We start from the raw sequence: 19732 nt of genomic DNA, 5'->3' as shown, positions 1-19732 counted from the left end.
TTAGTATCAGCTGCCTTTCCTTTCAATAATTCACAATTGTGTATGTGTTTTTGTATCAAGGAGCAGAAGTTTTGACAAATTAAAAAAAAAAATGAATACATTTTTACACCGTTTTTCATAGTATTACATTCAGCCAAAGAATATTTATATATTCTCATGGTGAATTTATATTTGAGTTAATTATCCCTTTGAATACACTGAAGCAAGATCTGCCTACAACTTTTAATTGTACAGGTCGCATTTTCTGCTCTGCTGTAGATGGTTTGTAAATATGAATTTAAATATCAAGTTATAATATATCTTGAGATAGGTAAAAGTTGAAAAATGAGCATAAGTAATATTAACGCACATTAAATTGCTAAATTGCTGGTATGTTCAAGAAGTAGGCTACAATATGACATTACCATTAGTGTCTGTATTCATATTAACCAACTCAAAAGTACTACACTGTTTATGGCCACCTTGTTGACTCTCTGCTACCCTTATGCGGCCATTTTTCTGTACTACACCCCTCTAAAGTGAACCAAAGTGGTATCGTCCAAGCATGGATTCAATTCAACATGGAGGCGGTGGTGGCGTAAAAATCATTGCTGCGAAATGTTCAAACAAGTCCAGTGGAGGCGATAACTTCAAGGGTTTGTGGAATAATTTGTAAAATGATACTCGGTATTCTTTAAACTCTCAGAGTAGCTTTGAACGGTTTAATGTTATTGCTTAATGCATGCGTTTGTACATGTCTGGTGTCTCGGGCTGACTATAGTGTGACAGGTTGGTGATTTAATGTGGGGGTGTGTGTGTGACAGGAACCTCCGATGGAGCCCAGCCTGGTCACCGGGCTGTACGGAGAGGTCAGCGGGCTCCCTGCCCCGGTTTCTGCTCAAGTGAGTGAAGAGCAGCTCCCAGAGGTCCGGACATTCACCGTGACTGCTGGTAACTCTGTCTTTTAACACTGTCTCTTTGGTGTTACGTCTACTGTAGGTGTTTTTAACATGGTAGCTGTCTACAAAAATACATAGCCTACGTGTAAAGGCCTACGTATAGAAAAGTGTCTGCTTCTAAACTTCCTTTCTGGTTTGGCAAATCTAATGGCCATTTATGTAAGTAGAGACAACTATTGAGTAATATAACTTGGCAGTCAGTCTTGCTATGTTACGTCCAGACACAGCCTGGAGTTTAGATGTTATAAACAACACAACATACACTGAACAAAAATATAAATGCAACACTTTTGTTTTTGCTCCCATTTTTCATGAGATGAACTCAAAGATCTAAAACATTTTCTATATACACAAAATAACCATTTATCTCATATTGTTCACAAATATGAAAAAATCTGTGATAGTGAGCACTTCTCCTTTGCCGAGATAATCCATCCCACCTCACAGGTGTGGCATATCAAGATGCTGATTGGACAGCATGATTATTGCACAGGTGTGCCTTAGGCTGGCCACAATAAAAGGCCACTCTAAAAATGTTCAGTTTTATCACACAGCACAATGCCACAGATGTCGCAAGTTTTGAGGGAGCGTGCAATTGGCATGCTGACAGCAGGAATGTCCACCAGAGCTGTTGCCCGTGAATTGAATATTCATTTCTCTACCATAAGCCGTCTCCAAAGGCGTTTCAGAGAATTTGGCAGTACATCCAACCGGCCTTACAACCGCAGACCAAGTTTGTAACTTACGGAGCGTCCACACTACAGCTCCAAAAATAGCTTGGAGCTGGGCGTGTCTGGAGCTTGGGGATTTTATTCAAGCAACACGGCCAACAACCAATCACATGAATCTCCCGCCCCCGACATACAAAGCAAAAACCCCAGGGGATTTTATGCGAGCAATATATATATAAACTCCCCAAACAGGCGAAAACCTACCAGTTTCCCCCACTGTCTCTGCCACCACCCTCCATGCCTGGTTCCTCCGGTTTGTATCCCGGGAGGTGAAGAGGGTCTGGTCATACAAAACCGGGTGATTCGCTACGGCGATAGTTAGTTTCTCCTCCGACTTTTTTTGAAATATAGAAATAAACGGCGGGATATCTCTCCCAGCTTAGACGCGGTTTGATTGGCTAGAGCTTCAGCTGTCAGATTTTGGGAAACGGGATTTGATTGGCTGGCGCTGGCTACTCCGGCGTCCAGGCGACCAGAAGTTGAACAATGTTCAACTTCGCCTGGGTCGCCTGAGATGCCTCGCTCTGCTACCCACAATTCAGTTCGGCGAAAAAGCGCGGCTACGTGACGTCACCCCATTGAAAGTGAATGGGCAGCTTGGAGCTTTCGACGCTGTCGACGCTGTAGTGTAGACGGGCCGTTAGAATAATCGATTATTATTCGTCAGGGCTGCCGAATAATCGATTTTGATCATGGTCAGTTTTTGGCAACCCTAGTTTCTACGTGTCGTGGTGATGTTTCTACATGTGGTGGTGATGTTTCTACGTGTCGTGGTGATGTTTCTACGTGTCGTGGTGATTAGGGGTGTAATGGTATCCGTATTCGTCCCGTACCGTCACGGTTCGGACGTCACATGCAGTCACACGGCGAATACGCCTTTTTTTTACGAGTGGGAAAAAAGTCTGTCATTCAGGGCAGTATCCACTACACTATATATACTCCAGGGGGCGGTATTGCGCTTAAAAGCTGTTTGCCAGTGTTGGAGTAGATATCTCTTCTCCGCGCCGATCCTATGAGTTTGCTTTAAAAGAAGGAACACTCAAAACAACCAGGACGAGGGTTAAACAATAATCTGTTTTAATTATAAAAGGTAATAATGCAATACAATATAAAATAATATAACGTAATGTAAGGAGGAGTACTCCTGCCCTGGTTCACGTGCTGCTTAGACCCTTCGGTCTTGGCAGCCCGAGAAGAGAGAGCGAACCCAAGGCCGAACAGGCTTTCATACCAAAACAAACAGGAAGGGGTTGAGTCAGCTGGTCATCTTTTCAGGTCATCTCATTGGGAGATACAAAATATGCTGTATCACAGTGAATCAGCGCATGCCAGCAGAGAACCAAACAGTTTCAGTTTGAAGCAAAACATATCCCATCATGTAGCTTATCACACAATACAATAGTCATATGTTTTTCTTTATGAAAGCCATACTTGTTGGGAATTTACCAGTCATCATCTCATGACCTCCTCAGGACCAGCTAACCAACAGAGCTTAACTGTCCTCATACCCCCAGGCCCTCTCTAACTGTGTGTGACCCAATCGTCTCCTGCTCTTTAGGAGTCTTGAAATGAACGCACATACATTTCTCTCATTAACTAACACTTAACATCCCATATATCAGGTGACATAAAAATGAATATACCAGAATAACGCTGTATTAAACTTTTTGCCATAATACTTTACATCAATTTCCACACCAGCCGCCCTTAAACAACAAATGAAGAACAAGAAGAAACAACAACAAAACGAACTAAATACAAGAACAAGAAAAGTTAGTATGGCGATTTCAGATAACACACGGGAGCTAGAACCCACCTGCTTCTTTTAAATCAGCTGTGTGGGAACATTTCGGGTTCCCTGTGGACTACAATAACGATGAGGTGTGCGAGTGGTGGATCGGACGAGGACTGTGTGTCGGCGTTGTTCTACAGCGGTGCGGTATGCTAATGGTAACACACACCAAACATGCAGAATCATATCAGAAGGCATCACCCAGATTTGCCACTCACCGGAGCCCGGCAAAAGACAACAGCTGTTCAACAGCTGATCCCCGCTGTTTTTAAGAAGCCAATAGACATGAGAGCCGAGAGACCAACAATAAATAACGGAAGCTTTTGGCATAATGTTTTTCAACGACTTTGCGCTCTTGAAACACTTTCTTATTATTTATGATGTAATATTTTCAAGACATTCTTTTTAGTTTTACAGCTTGATGAAACCTTTTAGTTTGACATCAGCCATTATAGATACTATGGCCATCTGAGTGTGTGTGGTACTGTGTATGGTTTGTTTTTAACTGTTTAATACAGTTAATTATTCAAAATGTCAGAGTTCCTTATTTTGAAACTGAAACTTGCACTACTGTTCAAAAATAAATAACAACAAACCTGGAATTATGCATTTGGGACTTTTTTTTGCTTTTTCTTGTTGTACCGAACCGTGACCCCCAAACCGAGGTACGAACCGAACCGTGACTTCTGTGAACCATTACACCCCTAGTGGTGATGTTTCTACGTGTTGTGGTGATGTTTCTACGTGTTGTGGTGATGTTTCTACGTGTTGTGGTGATGTTTCTACGTGTTGTGGTGATGTTTCTACGTGTTGTGGTGATGTCTCTACGTGTTGTGGTGATGTTTCTACGTGTTGTGGTGATGTTTCTACATGTGGTGATGTCTCTATGTGTCGTGGTGATGTCTCTACGTGTTGTGGTGATGTTTCTACGTGTTGTGGTGATGTTTCTACATGTGGTGATGTCTCTACGTGTTGTGGTGATGTTTCTACGTGTTGTGGTGATGTCTCTACATGTGGTGATGTCTCTATGTGTCGTGGTGATGTCTCTACGTGTTGTGGTGATGTTTCTACGTGTTGTGGTGATGTTTCTACATGTGGTGATGTCTCTACGTGTTGTGGTGATGTTTCTACGTGTTGTGGTGATGTTTCTACATGTGGTGATGTCTCTATGTGTCGTGGTGATGTTTCTACCCACAAATCGTGTTTCATGACGGTTGTTAGAAAAATATCTTTCTCTCTCCGCTTGGAACCTGAATCAACAGGTCACCGACTTAGCCAGCTAAACAGACCATTACTTCAATTTCAACCAGCCTGCATGCAAATCCGTGTGGGAATGAGTACGACCTCCAGCCTTTCTTTAGGTCTCGTGACAAGCTGCCGGTCATAGACGCTCTGACACCAGTGATCTCGTCTTAAGGGTTTAAAATGGGTTTACAGGGGAAACCCATCTGTTTCTCTGGAGTATACCATTTAACCTGACTGTTGTTTATGGGAAATTCTACAGTGCTTGTCCTCTTCATAACACCACAGATGTCCACTGATTCAAGCCAAATGGGTGCTGAGATGGCCTTGACCTAACATAGTATAACACAAACATTATACAATTGTTATAACATGCAAGGATCTTTAGATATTTTTAAATTAAACAATAAACACAAACCAAGATGAAAGTGATAAGGAAAAGTTACTGGAAGTACATTTGTATTAAAGGTCCCATGTCATGCTTTTCCGGTTATTACCCATCCCCTTGTGTGTTTGAAGGTTTTTATGCATCTAAACGGTCTGCAAAGTCACAAACCCTCAAAGTACACCCTGTAGCGAGTACAACTCTAACACAGAAAAGACCTGTCTGTGCTGCCCCAGAACGCCTCGTTGGAGATTTATCTTTTTCCATTGTTTTTTTAATGGGGACAGTGACGTGCCCCCAAATACACCCATTGATCCAAATGGACCAATCCGTGGAGCCGTTACGTTACGTCCGCGGAGCCGTTAGCTTAAGTCCGTCTCTCACAGACTTCCTCACACACACACACACACACACACACACACACACACACACACACACACACACACACACACACACACACACACACACACACACACACACACACACACTCAATCTTTTCTCAGCTGCAGCTCCGCCGATTTCTCCTCCCTGAGACGGCAGGACGCGGCGAGGCTGTGAGTCGGTGTATGAGTACACACACAAACTCCCAGCCAGGCTGCGGGTGTGTGTGTGTGTGTTTCGGGCTGGGTTTCGCTGTGTCTCGCTGTCTCGCAGACGGCCACTGGGCTCATAGGGAGGGGGGGGGGCAGGAGCTCCAACAAGCCGTTTAGGACAGAGTGAATACACACACTTTACAGAGATGCTGTATGAGAAACCAATGTGATTTTGGAAAATTGCATAATATAAATCTATTTTAGTAGACCTCAACAATGGAATTATGATCAGTAGAAATGGCCGTGACATGGGACCTTTAATAACTTCTGTGTGTCTGTGAACAGTTAGTTATGATCCTTTAGATTCAGATTCAACTTTATTGTCATTACGTAGTACATGTACTAGTGACGAAATGTAAGTTTAGGCATCTGACCAGAAGTGCAAAATAGCAGTGCAGGAGTCTACATAATGAGAATAATTATACATGGAATTATTATAAATAGAATAATTATAAATAGGCTATAAACAGATGAATATATACATTGTAAACGCCATTGACAGTCAAAGATATAAACAGGTGGGTGGTGGGTATGGGCTTGAGTCTATCAGCAGGCAGAGTTCAGCAGGGTAACAGCCCTGGGGAAGAAGCTGACCCTGAACCTGCTGGTCTTGGACCGGAGGCTCCTGAGGCGCCTCCCCGAGGGTAGGAGGACACCGATTATGTGTTGGGCGATTTTCGTCACCCTCTGCAATGCCTTCCTATTGAGCATTGTGCAGTTCCCATACCAGGCTGTGATACAGCTGGTCAGGATGCTTTCAATGGTGCAGCGATAAAAGTTCACCAGAATCTGAGGAGAGAGGTGATCTTTCTTTAGTCTCCTCAGGAAGAAGAGACGCTGGTGGTATTGTTGGACCATGAGAGGTCATCAGATATGTGGACCCACAGGAACTTGAAGCTAGACACACGCTCCACCGCCATTCCATTTATGTGGATGGGAGCGTGTGTGTTGCCTTTCGATTTCCTGAAGTCCACAATGAGTTCTTTTGTTTTTGTTGTGTTAAGGGCCATTGTCAGCACACCACTCAGTCAGATGCTGAACCTCCTCCCTGTAGGCCGTCTCATCATTGTTGTGGATGATGCCGATCACCGTTGTGTCGTGTGCATACTTGATGATGGTGTTTGAACCATAATTAATAATTCCTTGCATTTATTATAGCGCTTTTCCAGTGCTCAAAGCGCTTTACAGATACACACATTACACACATATTTTTTATACATGCAATGGTCACTGTGGACAATACCCACAGGAGCAAGTTCAGGTGAAGTGTCTTGCCCAAGGACACACCGGCTTTACAGACGCAGCAGCGGCGGGTTTCGCCCCTTGATCTGATGATCGCACAGCACAGCACACTGCGCCACACTGTCCATCTTCACGCCTCAAAGTCATCGAGGCGCTTTTACAAGTACACATTAGTATCATACATGTACTGTGGACAATACCCACAGGAGCAAATCCGGGTGAAGTGTCTTGCCCAAGGACACAACGGCCTGACGCAGTGGCGGCAGGAGCGAGTTTCGAACTGAAGTTCCCCAGCACCCCCCTTGATCTGATGATCAGATGCACAGACCACTGTGCCACCCGTCCCATAAACCATGCACAGGGGTATAAGCTGTGCTAGGACCAACTTCTCGAAGCACTTCATGAGAATGGGTGCAAGTGCAACGTGACGGAAGTCATTCAGGCCTGCTGCAGCAGAGTGTTTGGGCACTGGCACTATGGCGGTGGTTATAAAGCATGTGGGGACAACAGTTTGGGCCAGGGACAGGTTGAAAATGTCCGTCATGACCTCAGTCAGTTGCCCAGCACAGGCCCTGAGAACGCGGCCTGGGATGCCATCGGGTCCAGCAGCCTTGCGTGCATTAATCCTGCTCAGTGTGGTGAAGACGTCGGAAGGTGAGTGTGGTGGTCTGCAGGGGGAACAGCCTTAGTGGCTGTCTCCTGGTTGTCCCTGTCGAAGCGAGCATAGAAATCATTCAGCTCGTTGAGGAAGGAGACGTCGTTTGACGGGAGAGAGGGGGTGGTGGGTTTGTAGTCAGTGATGGCCTGAATGCCCTGCCACATTCTGCGGGGGTCGGAGTTATTGAAGTGCTCCTCAATCCTCAGTTTGTAGCAGTGCTTGGCCTTCCTAATGCCCTTCTTTAGGTGAGCCCTGGATAAACTGTAAGCCCGTTCGTCACCTGATCTGAAGGCGATGTTTCGTGCCTTCAGTAGTACTTCTTTATTCATCCACGACTTTAAACTAGTACTTTGTTATTTTACAGCCAATATTCTAAAAATAAGTACACATAAGGTTGAAGGTTTTGCCTCTTGGGCTTGGGTGTCTGTACGCTTGAATCACATGAGTGTGGAATATTCATTTCTCAGAGTGGAGTCAGAGCGACCTGGTCCGAGGCTCCAGACTTCGCTACTCGCAGCAGTGGACTCTGATCGCAGACAGCAACCACCACAAGAGCATCAGGACTGTCCTCCCTCCACGACCCTGTGCACCTGTGGCTGGAGAGTGAGTACACACACATTATGTACAGAGAGAAAGTACTGTGAGAAGCCTGGAGCTCCAAATGTTACACAGCTTTAAAATACTTCGAATAGGAGCTTCTTCATTTGCAGATCCCTTAGTTTCCACGCATGAATGACCGTCTAATTCAACAGAATCCACATGTTTTAGGTGTAACATACTGTACACTGTTTAACCAGAGAGTGTACAGTGAAGCATTTCTTTTGGGCCTTGTGTTCAGTTTAGCTGTAATCCAAAGTGTTCATATCTCTTCCGCTCTTCAGGTTAGTGAGTGCTATCTCTCCCATTCGAGGCCAGAGGGCTGTTGTCAGGGAAACAAGCGGCCACCAGCTCCTCGAGGTGAGAAAAACAGATCACAGTATGCTCTGTTAGATTAATGTTGGAGCATTTTTACACACTGTTGTTGTGTTCAGATATGGAACCACCACGGCCTCAGGAAGTGCCTCAACCTGACAGCTCTCAAAAAACACGGCAGAGTGTACGAAGATGGTGAGGCAGAGTTTGTTTTGTTTTTCTTGTTTCCACCCAACTAATAATCTGATGAATCATTAAAAAAATCACTGACCCTGTCATATCACCTAATGTAGTGTTTTACACTTTTGTAAAGTATGCGGGGTGCTGCAGTTGCACCCATGCATTATTTTGTGTTCATGTATTTATTGAACCACTTATAGAGTGTGTGTGTTTGGGATTACAGTGCAGTTTGGCTGTCTTTCCTGGTCGGAGTGTGAAAAAAAACTGCTGTATGTAGCTGAGAAGAACAAGAACACACATGATGGAGAATCTGCATGCAGAAAGGTATAACACACACACACACACACACACACACACACACACACACACACACACACGCACACGCACACACACACTGGATATTGTTTTTAGGTTCATTAAGATGAATAACATGCAGATTGTGAATCCACCAGAAGGATATAACCTATTGTACAACACATTTTTCACCCAAAATACATTCATGTCATTAACTACACACAAAAGTGTTAATAATGTGTATGTTGTTTATTTAGCTTGTGTGTTTATATTGTGCCTGAACAGGACAGGAGTGTGTACTGTGAAGACTGGGGCGAGGCTTTAAACAATAAGAGCGTTCCGGTGATATTCGTGTTGAATCTACAGAATGGCTCCGTCAGCGAGCTACAGGGCGTCCCCCCTGATGTGTCCCCTGGACAGGTGATTGTGAATCAACTGTCCCTGTGTGCCTTTGTGTCACAGTATGAAGGCTACTGCAGATTGATTGACATCTTTAATAATAGTGTGTGTGTGTGTGTGTGTGTGTGTGTGTGTGTGTGTGTGTGTGTGTGTGTGTGTGTGTGTGTGTGTGTGTGTGTGTGTGTGTGTGTGTGTGTGTGTGTGTGTGTGTGTGTGTGTGTGTGTGTGTGTGTGTGTGTGTGTGTGTGTGTGTGTGTGTGTGTGTGTGTGTGTGTGTGTGTGTGTGTGGTGTGTGTGTGTGTGTGTGTGTGTGTGTGTGTGTGTGTGTGTGTGTGTGTGTGTGTGTGTGTGTGTGTGTGTGTGTGTGTGTGTGTGTGTGTGTGTGTGTGTGTGTGTGTGTGGTCCTCCAGGCTCTGTGGGCTCCCGGCAGTCAGTCTGTGGTGTTTGTGGGTTGGTACCACGAGCCCTTCAGACTTGGACTGAGGTTCTGCTCCAACCGCAGGTTAGATGGTCCTTTATATAGGTTTATAGCAGCATCATAAGCTCTATAAACTAAAATATATCAATTGTAGTGGCACGTTACCTATATTTCTGCCTGTTCATCAAATATTCTTCTGTGTACAAACAAAGAAATGTGTGTTGTATAAATCTGCATATTTTCATAATATCCATAAATGATCTTTGTTTTGACCTTGTGTTAGTGGCATGTAATTGTTTGACATATGCTGAATCAAAACTGATAAAGCAGCAGCAAATGAAAACAGAATAATGTTACACATTTAGTTTGTTGAGTTGTGTAAAAAAATGTTATTTATTTGTATAGCAGGGCTTAAACTTAACATTTGAATTTACAGTTTAATTATGTGTCTTTTTTCCTTTTAATTATTTTTCAGGTCAGCGATATTCAAGCTCGACCTGGATGGAAACTGTGGTGAGCACATGGTGTTTGTCTCTTGACTCACACTCACACTCTCTGCTCAGCTGATCCCTGTGTGTTCTCCCTCTCCAAACCAGAGTGTGTGTCGGGGTCCGACCTCTCGGTGTCCTGTCCCCGGCTGAGTCCTGACGGCTCTACCATCGTCTACTTGCAGGGCCGAGTGTTCGGCCCCCACAACCAGTGCCTTAGTCTGCAGCAGGTACACTGTGTGTGAGTGTGTATTCAAAGTCAAAAGTCAAGTTTCCTTTTGTTTGTGTGTACAGACAGAGAGATGGAAATACCGTTTCCCACAATCCTGAATACCAAAATACAAATATGTATAAAATATGTATGCCCTATATATACACAATCAACAGACACATTTATACATATGCACCCATTAAGACATAAATAAAAGCACAACAATCAATATCTACAAAATAACAGTCACTTCAATATCTTTGGGAAATGTACATTAGTGCAAGATTGTGTGTGTGTGTGTGTGTGTGTGTGTGTGTGTGTGTGTGTTTTCTACCTGTTAACAAGTGAATTTATCTAGCACATCTCATATGACAGACATTGACTTTTGTCCAATAATAAAAAGCACAAATTAAAACAATAGGCAAAGATCATACATGAAAATAAACTTTGACTGTTGACTGTTAACCCTCCACAGTTGGACCTGAGGAGCAGGAAGTCATCCACACTGCTGGAGGTTGTCAACAGACCACTGACTGGTAGGTTACTATATACTAGTGCTGTACTCTGGATGAGTCAGGTGGACAATATCATATTCCTATAATCGTCCCTTGTTTAATATGGCACTTCCTTCAGCACAGCTGTTCATGCAATTTTCTAAATGGTCACTTTCTCTTCATGCCATTCCCGATAATGGCTTGAAAATACTTGACCTGTAGCTATTTTAGTTTGTTATATTAAGCTAGAATGAAGTTAATTGGGCAGGTGCATCAACACATGTAAGGCACCTTTAACAAAGCAGGGTACAAAAGCTGATCTAGGGAGAGTGAGAGTGCTTGGTGAAGGACCAGCATTAAAATGTATATCAAAATTAAAGTTAACGAATCACTCTGTCCATGTGTCTCTGTTTCAGGTGAGTTTGCAGGTGTGTATGAGGCTCTGCCCCCCTGCTGCTGGTCTGCCGACAGTCAGAGAGTGGTGTTCAGCAGCGCCCGCAGGAACTGGAAGGTAACAACACGTTTACATGCTTTATTATTAATCATGTGTGTATTCGATCTGCTTGTGGTGACCATTGAGCTTCAGAGGTTTACATTTGTTACTGTACTTTGTTTCCAGTCATTATGCTAAGCTAAGCTACCCTGAACTAATCCTCCTCCTGACTCTTGCTACTTAATCAATACACAGACATTTATGGTATTGATCTCTGCCAGAAAGCAGCTTAGTGCATTTCAAAAACATCTGGCAGACATGCAGAAACAACTGTGTATTTATAATTGTATTATTATTTTGTGGTCATCATGACATCCTATATACAGTTTCCATGCCTCATTTGTTACTTTCTTCTCTTTCTCAGGATCTCTATATGGTGGACAGACAATCAAATAAAGTTACCTCCCTCTCTGATAGTAAGAGTCCCTCCTCTCCTCCTCCACCTCCTCTCTCACATCTGTCCTCATCTTCATCAGTTTTTTTCCCTCCACAAACTCCTCCTCCTCCTCCTTTCTCTCCTCCTCCTGTGTCTCCTCTGCTTCCGCCTCCTCCTCCCTCCCCCTGTTGGTTTCCTCCATCTCATGCTTCTCTCCCTCATCCTACCTTTCCTCCCCCTCCTCCTGCTGCTCCTCTCTCTCCATTGTCAACTCATCTTCATCTCACTCTCTTCTACCCTCATCCTTCACCTCCCTCTTCTCCCTTTCCTCCACTTCCACTTCCTCCATCTTATTTTGACTATCACCTTCCTCCTCCTCCTGATCTTCCTCTTCCTCCCGATCCTCCTTCTTTCCCTCCTCCTCCTCCTCCTCCTCCTCCTCCTCCTCCTCCTCCTCCTCCTCCTCCTCCTCCTCCTCCACCTTCTCATCTTCATCATCAGGAGCACAATGGAGAACAGGAAGGTACGATAAGACCAACAAATTAAATGTTGCCATCAAAACATCCCATCGGGGACTTTCAAAAGTCAAAGTCAAAAGGAACACCACAGGAGCCACACTGAGCGCCAAGAGGCATTCACAATGAAATACTTTATTGCTGGAGCTAAATGATTATGTAGATGATTGACAATAAATGTTTTTTTAATGTGATTTGGATAAACAAGTGCTTGACATATCATCAACACTCATACAATTTAATAAGGGTATATCATTTCAAAATTCTCTTTACAAACTTTTAACAGACCTTTATCTTTGTGTTGGTGTTCTGGCTTTCAGTGGATCAAGTACTTTACTCCAGTATTGTACTTAACTACTTTTTGACATATTTGTACATTTCAATTTAACTCTACCTTATACTTCCACTCCACAACTATTCAGAGTCAAATAGCGTACCTTTGACTCCACTAAATGTATTTTAATACTAATTCGAGGTACTTTGCATATGTCCCCATGTTGCTAGGTAATATTACCATGTTGCCGCTTGCTAGGGAACGTCACCATGTTGCTAGGCAATGCTACCATGTTGGTGCTTGCTAGGTAACGTCACCATGTTGCCAGTTGCTAGGTAATGTCGCCATGTTGACGGTTACTGGATAACGTCACCATGCTATTAGGTTACGTTACCATGTTGACGGTTACTGGGTGGTGTTGTCATGTTGCTGGTTGCTAGGTAACGTCACAATGGCGCTGTTATAGTGTACTACTAATCCACACAGTATTTCAAGTATCTAAATGTGGTCCACATTGACAAACTACAATACTAAAATGCTCTTACATGTATATACTATACATAGGATAATATAATAACCATAATAATGTAATACTGTTAAAACATCCATTCAGCGTCACAAGTACTCTTACTTTTGATACTTTAAGTACATTTAGCTGGTACAAATAATGTTCATTATATTATTCTGAAATGGATCATTGAACAGAAGGAGTACAGAATTTTGAATCAGAACTTTTACTTGTAATGGAGTATTTTAAGACCATAGCATTTTTACTTTTAGTTCTTTCAACACTGCTGACTTTCCATCACCACTTCTCTTCCTCCTTTACTCCTCTCTGTGTCTCCCTCCTCTCCCCTGCAGGTCTTCCTGATCTTTCCAAAGTGTTCGGCAGTTGGAAGCTGCTGACAGTACAGAAGGACCTGATGGTTGTCTGCTGTTCCAGCCCCAACACACCCCCCACTCTGGTGAGACAACACACGCAAACACAATAATTAAGATTACTCAAATACATTTTTATTTGAGATTTCTTTGTTTCATCAACCGTGTGTGTGTGTGTGTGTGTGTGTGTGTGTGTGTGTGTGTGTGTGTGTGTGTGTGTGTGTGTGTGTGTGTGTGTGTGTGTGTGTGTGTGTGTGGTGTGTGTGTGTGTGTGTGTGTGTGTGTGTGTGTGTGTGTGTGTGTGTGTGTGTGTGTGTGTGTGTGTGTGTGTGTGTGTGTGTGTGTGTGTGTGTGTGTGTGTGTGTGTGTGCACAGAGGGTGGGTTTCCTCCCCTCAGCAGGTGAGGCTGTGACCTGGCAAACCCTGCAGCAGCCCGTCATGACCTTTGACCTCCACTGGACTGTACTAGATGTTACACCTCCACCAGAGGAGGACAACACACAGTACTGTGAGACACACACAATGATAAATGAAAATGATGACGATCAATCGCTCTTTCAATATACAAGTTTCTCTCTTTATTTGTCTTTCATCAGCTGGTTTAGACTTTGGGGCTGTTTTGGTTAAACCCACTCGTCGCCTACATGAAACCAAGATACCTCTGGTCGTCTTCATCCACGGTCTGTGTTGACTTTTTATTTTACAAAAATGTTGTGCGCACATTTTGTTATTGCAGATAAAGACAGGAAATAGAAAGGTTGTAGGGAAATGCAATGCACAAGGGGACTTAGGGCATTTGTGCCAATGCGATTATGCGATTATTTTGTTGCCCGGTCTGTGTTTACTTGTCTGTGTGGTTGCTGTATTTCTGTTTCCGTAAAAAAATATTGCCTAAGTTTTATTATGTTTTCTTTAATGTTTGTGTGCTCCCCCAGGTGGCCCCCACTCACAGTTCCCAGCTGAGTGGAACAGCACCACAGCTGGACTGGCTCAGCTCGGCTTCGCTGTGCTCATGGGTGAGACACACACACATACACACACCACTCTCAGTAAGACATTAAATAAGCAGTATTTTGTCCAATAAGTGTTGGGGATTCAGTCTAATTTCCTTTATGCATACAGGATGTCAGCTGTAGTCCTTTTTGTGTGAGCCTATATATTTAATCTATGTGAAAAACAGACTACACCATTCTGCTTTTTGTGTTGCAAACAGTAAAATCAAAACATAAATCCTCCTTAATTAAAGAGGACCTATCATGCAAAATGCACTTTTGTACGTCTTTTATACATGAATATGTGTCCCCGGTGTGTCGGGGAACTCACCAAGTGTCAGAAAACACAACCCTCTCTCTTTTCCTCCATACCCAAATCTCTAAAAATGGGGCTGCAACGGATCTGATACAGATTTGAAATATCTCTGACGTCAGAAACGAGGAGCTCCGCCTATAGAGTGGCGAAATCACGCCCATCTACTTCCGGTCCATGGGACCTTATTTTGGAAAAATTATGTATTGAAGTCAATGGAGAGAGAAAACGTATCTTTCGATCCCGTTTGAATTGTGCCACGAATTACACATATGATGTTTGTCAATCTTAAAAAATCATTTCCATGTAAAAAAAGTCACAGTTTGTCGTAAAACTGTTGAAATATAAGACTATGAAAAATACGCAACAATTGTTTTTCTCCGCTAAATATAAGAGATGGCTAAGATAACTTTAACAAGATGCCTGTGTGCTTAGTACCAGGTTGTTATCATACCAGCAATGGGTCTTGCTTGTTCTTTCGCTTCACGTCTGATGAAAGGACCAGGAGTGGCTGGATCAAGTTAGCTACCTAGCTAGTAGCAAGCATGTTAGTTAGCATTACAGCCTTTGCCTTGTCATTTGTATTAGCCTTAACATTAAGTAACATTAAAGGTCCCATGTCATGGCCATTTCCACTGATCATAATTCCATTGTTGAGGTCTACTAGAATATATTTATACTGTGCAATTTTCCAAACTCACATTGGTTTCGCATACAGCATCTCTGTAAAGTATGTGTATTCAGCAGTATTCACTCTCTCCACTAAACGGCTCGTTGCAGCTCTTGCCCCCCCCCTCCCTGTGAGCCCAGTGTGCTCCGATTGGTCGGGACCAGTCGGGACGTTGTGAATCGCGCTGAGCTCCGTGGATGTGTGATTTCCTTGTTTAGCGATACACAGCGAAACACAGCCAAACTCACCCTGAGCACACACAAAGTCACAGCCGAAGTAAAAACAATAAGTGTGGCTTGATATTGAGTAAGAAAAAGGTTGATAAACGCTGTGAGAATGGGTCTGCAGAGAGAATTTTCGCCGCGATCCCAACTGTCTGTTATCAGCCTGCAGCCAGGGAGGAGAAATCAGCAGAGCTGCCTGCACTGAGTGTGTGAGGAAGTCCGTGGATTGGTCAATTTGGACCAATCAGCGGGGGCTTAACGTAACGGCTCCGCGGACGTAACGTAACGGCTCCACGGATTGGTCCATTTCGTTCCGGGTACGGATGACATCATGCGTACCCGGAAGAATCAAATGGACAGTGACGTATCTCCAACGAGGCGTTTTGGGGAGGTATTTTCTGTGTTAGAGTTTTACTCGCTACAGGGTGTACTTTGAGGGTTTTGACTCTGCAGACCGTTTACATGCATAAAAACCTTCATAACACACAAGGGGACGGGGGATAACCGGAAAAGCATGACATGGGACCTTTAAGTAAAAAGGTGTTTCACACAAAAAAAGGTGTTACTTCACAATTTTACGAATTATTTTTTTTTTGATTGGCAAAATTATCTTTTAAATTGACAAACATCATATGTGTAATTCGTGGCACAATTCAAACGGGATCGAAAGATAATCTTTCTCTCTCCATTGACTTCAATGCATAACTTTTCCGAAATAAGGTCCCATGGAGCTCAACCGGAAGGGGAGGGACTGGAGACGCTGTAGTACATATGCCAGGCCTGTAGGTGGTGCTGTAGTCTGCCACAAAAGCAGACAAAAGACTTCTCAGATTCAGTCCCTTCAAAAACAGGGCTAAAAGAGAGCAAATAGAGCGAAATGAGGCATGGCTAAAATGCATGATCTGTTTGGTATTTTGAAAAAAAAAACTTTGCAGACATGTTTTATATAGGTATGGCCCTATAATATATTATTCAAATATAGCATGATAGGTCCACTTTAACATTAACAGAGGCTTTTCTTTTTCCTTTTTGATTTTTGTCTTTTTTCTTCTGTTCCTCTTTGTGTCTCTATCCAGTGAACTACCGGGGATCCACAGGGTTCGGACAGGATAGCATTTTGTCCCTGATCGGCAATATCGGAACGCAGGATGTAAAGGATGTGCAGGTACTAGCTGACCATAAGTCATGGGCAGATTAAAGTTAGTTTAAAAAAAGAAAAGAAAAGGAAAATATTATTAATATTGAGGACTTGATTTGAGATAAATATGGAAAAAATACTAATTGCACACAGGTAAAAGGCTGACACAATATTTAGTAATTCATTTGAACCCACAGCCCAGTGTCACCCTCAAAGTGAAAATAATTTGTGTGTTCACCCAGAGGGCCGTGCTCACAGCGCTGCAGAGTGACATCACCCTCGACCCCAAACGACTGGCTGTGATTGGTGGATCTCACGGAGGTTTCCTCTCTTGTCATCTGGTGGGTCAGTACCCAGAGTTCTACAGGGCGTGTGCGGCCAGGAACCCTGTCATTAATGCTGCCACCTTATTGGGCACCAGTGACATAGTGGACTGGTGAGACAAACATGTTCACAAACACTCGTCAGCACGTGAGCTTGAACTGCATCACATCCCATGTTCCTAACCTGGCTCTGTGTCTCCAGGCGTTACAGCAGTGTGGGGCTTCAGTACTCGTATGACCAGATCCCCACTGCTGAAGCCCTGGCTGCCATGTTGGAGAAGTCCCCCATCACACATGCTGCTCAGGTCAGACACACACACTCCTGAAATGCATTTTTTTAATCATAATGTACGCATATAAAATACAACTTTTTGTAAGTTATTTTTGTTTTGCAATTTATAAAGTTGCCTTGATAACAAGACCTACAGCTTCCAAAAGTATACAACTTCTATGGTTGCAAAAAGGATTTTGCAACCATAGAAGTTTATGAAACAATTACCTTCTTCTCACTTGATTTATATCTCAGTTACTAATGGATTACTCTGTAAACATTTATCCCGTTGTGTTTATGGTTGTCGTATTGTCATACTGATATTCTGTACACACTGTGAAGACCACTGAGACAAATGTAACATTTGTGATATTGGGCTATATAAATAAACATTGATTGATTGATTGATGGTTTGAATCACTACTCTAAACTATTTTTCAATACAGAATTTAAACTGTTCCCATGCCATGGACTGCAGCTTGTCATGAGACAACACACTTTATAAAGGGTTTCATTTCAGTGTGTTTATCTGTGTGTTTGTTTTTAGATTAAGGCTCCAGTGTTGTTGATGCTGGGGGGCAAAGACAGAAGAGTGTCCCCTCATCAGGGGCTGGAGCTCTACAAAGCGCTGAAGAGCAGAGCTTCACCTGTCAGGTACAGTGAAGCAAATATTAAATACACAAATAAAAACATCTACACAATCTGATCCAGCACAACAGGCTACAAGTGGTTTAACTTCAGCTTAAACACACCTTTAGTTACACCCTCACCCTCATGAAGATTCCTTTTTGTAATTATTAAGACAAAACAATGGGCAATGCTTAAAATCTCTTTGTCCATGCAGATTGTTGTGGTTTCCAGAAGACGGACACTCTCTGTCTAGAGTGGACACACAGGCCGACTGCTTCCTCAACACAGTGCTGTGGCTGCACCAGCATCTCTGAACACACACCCAATGTGCACATGGACACACACACACACACACACACACACACACACACACACACACACACACACACACACACACACACACACACACACACACACACACACACACACACACACACACACACACACACACACACACACACACACACACACACACACACACACACACACACACACACACACACACACACACACACACACCATGTATACATCACGAGGGTGTCGTATTGTCATACTGATATTCTGTACACACTGTGAAGACCACTGAGACAAATGTAACATTTGTGATATTGGGCTATATAAATAAACATTGATTGATTGATTGATTGATTGATCACTTCAGGGGACATTACATTGACTTACATGCATTTCCTGGAGACTTATCCTAACCTTAACCATAACTAACACATGCCTAACCCTAACCCTAACCCTTACCCTTAACCTAACCAAGTCTTCACCCTAAAATTAATGATTCCTCCTCCAATGTGTCCCCATAAGGGAGGCGAGTCCCCACACGTGACTGTGTAAACAGATTTAGGTCCCCACAAGTATAGTAATGCTAGGCCACACACACACACACACACACACACACACACACACACACACACACACACACACACACACACACACACACACACACACACACACCACACACACACACACACACACACACACACACACACACACACACACACTCTTTCATCTGTCCTCCATCCATTTGGCTCGCCTCCATCTTCCAGCCTTTTACACAACAAAAGAACACATTCTGTATGTTACAATGTACCTTATTTTATAAATATGTTCAAATCAAAGCATGTAATAAAACTAAATCCTACAAGCATTATTCTTATGAATGTATTTTGTCATGGATGGCTACTTATTTAAGGTTTTACAAACTATTACTGACACATGCATTTATATATTTTCTTCCACATAGTGTTAAAAAACCATAATTATGCACACATTTCCTAAAATTCCTAAACAAATTATGTTAGTCAAGTCTATAGTTTCTATAAAATGCAATATATTTATTCCACTGATAATTTGTACCTATTATCACACCAACTTTATAATACTTTTAATGTAGTTTGTACAATGTCCAGCAGATGGCAGTCTCTGTCTAAACATTTACATTTTTTCTGAACATTGATCCTATTAATACTTTTACATTTGATCACACCAGCTCTGGTATGCATGTAGGGATGTTCTAGACCTCTCTCTAGCCGTATCACTTGCTATTGATTTTTCCAAAGGAAAATGACCTAGCGCAGTCACATTTATAAAAGAAACATGTGAAGCGCTGTGACCACACAGACCCAGTGCAGAGCTTTAAAACACC

General features: G+C 43.0%; 1 protein-coding gene across 1 annotated transcript; it reads left to right on the top strand.

Annotated features, from left to right (window-relative positions):
• Positions 1-553: 553 nt before the first annotated feature.
• Positions 554-18469, top strand: LOC117449644 (acylamino-acid-releasing enzyme). The gene is made up of 22 exons (XM_034087433.2): positions 554-635; positions 804-930; positions 8049-8184; positions 8463-8538; positions 8613-8688; positions 8897-8997; positions 9253-9387; positions 9777-9868; positions 10260-10297; positions 10381-10502; positions 10959-11019; positions 11394-11488; positions 11835-11886; positions 13497-13600; positions 13890-14022; positions 14111-14194; positions 14450-14530; positions 16790-16878; positions 17094-17287; positions 17377-17479; positions 17993-18099; positions 18290-18469. The coding sequence occupies exons 2-22, from the start codon at positions 813-815 to the stop codon at positions 18387-18389; spliced, it is 2097 nt and encodes a 698-aa protein (XP_033943324.1). The 5' UTR covers positions 554-635; positions 804-812; the 3' UTR covers positions 18390-18469.
• The last annotated feature ends 1263 nt before the right edge of the window (positions 18470-19732 follow it).

The sequence above is a fragment of the Pseudochaenichthys georgianus genome, chromosome 7 (genome assembly GCF_902827115.2).
Source record: "Pseudochaenichthys georgianus chromosome 7, fPseGeo1.2, whole genome shotgun sequence".
NCBI classification, from domain to species: domain Eukaryota; kingdom Metazoa; phylum Chordata; class Actinopteri; order Perciformes; family Channichthyidae; genus Pseudochaenichthys; species Pseudochaenichthys georgianus.
The sequence above is the reverse complement of the archived record's forward strand: the minus strand, read 5'-3'. Positions and strand labels throughout refer to the sequence as shown.

What these genes read in the sequence shown, in the direction of transcription:
- LOC117449644 (XM_034087433.2), top strand. Translation starts at nt 813, where the DNA reads ATGGAGCCCAGCCTGGTCACCGGGCTGTACGGAGAGGTCAGCGGGCTC. An exon ending in GCGGCCACCAGCTCCTCGAG is followed by an intron (nt 8,539 to 8,612) that starts GTGAGAAAAACA and finishes TGTTGTGTTCAG; the next exon opens with ATATGGAACCACCACGGCCT. An exon ending in CTGATGTGTCCCCTGGACAG is followed by an intron (nt 9,388 to 9,776) that starts GTGATTGTGAAT and finishes GTGGTCCTCCAG; the next exon opens with GCTCTGTGGGCTCCCGGCAG.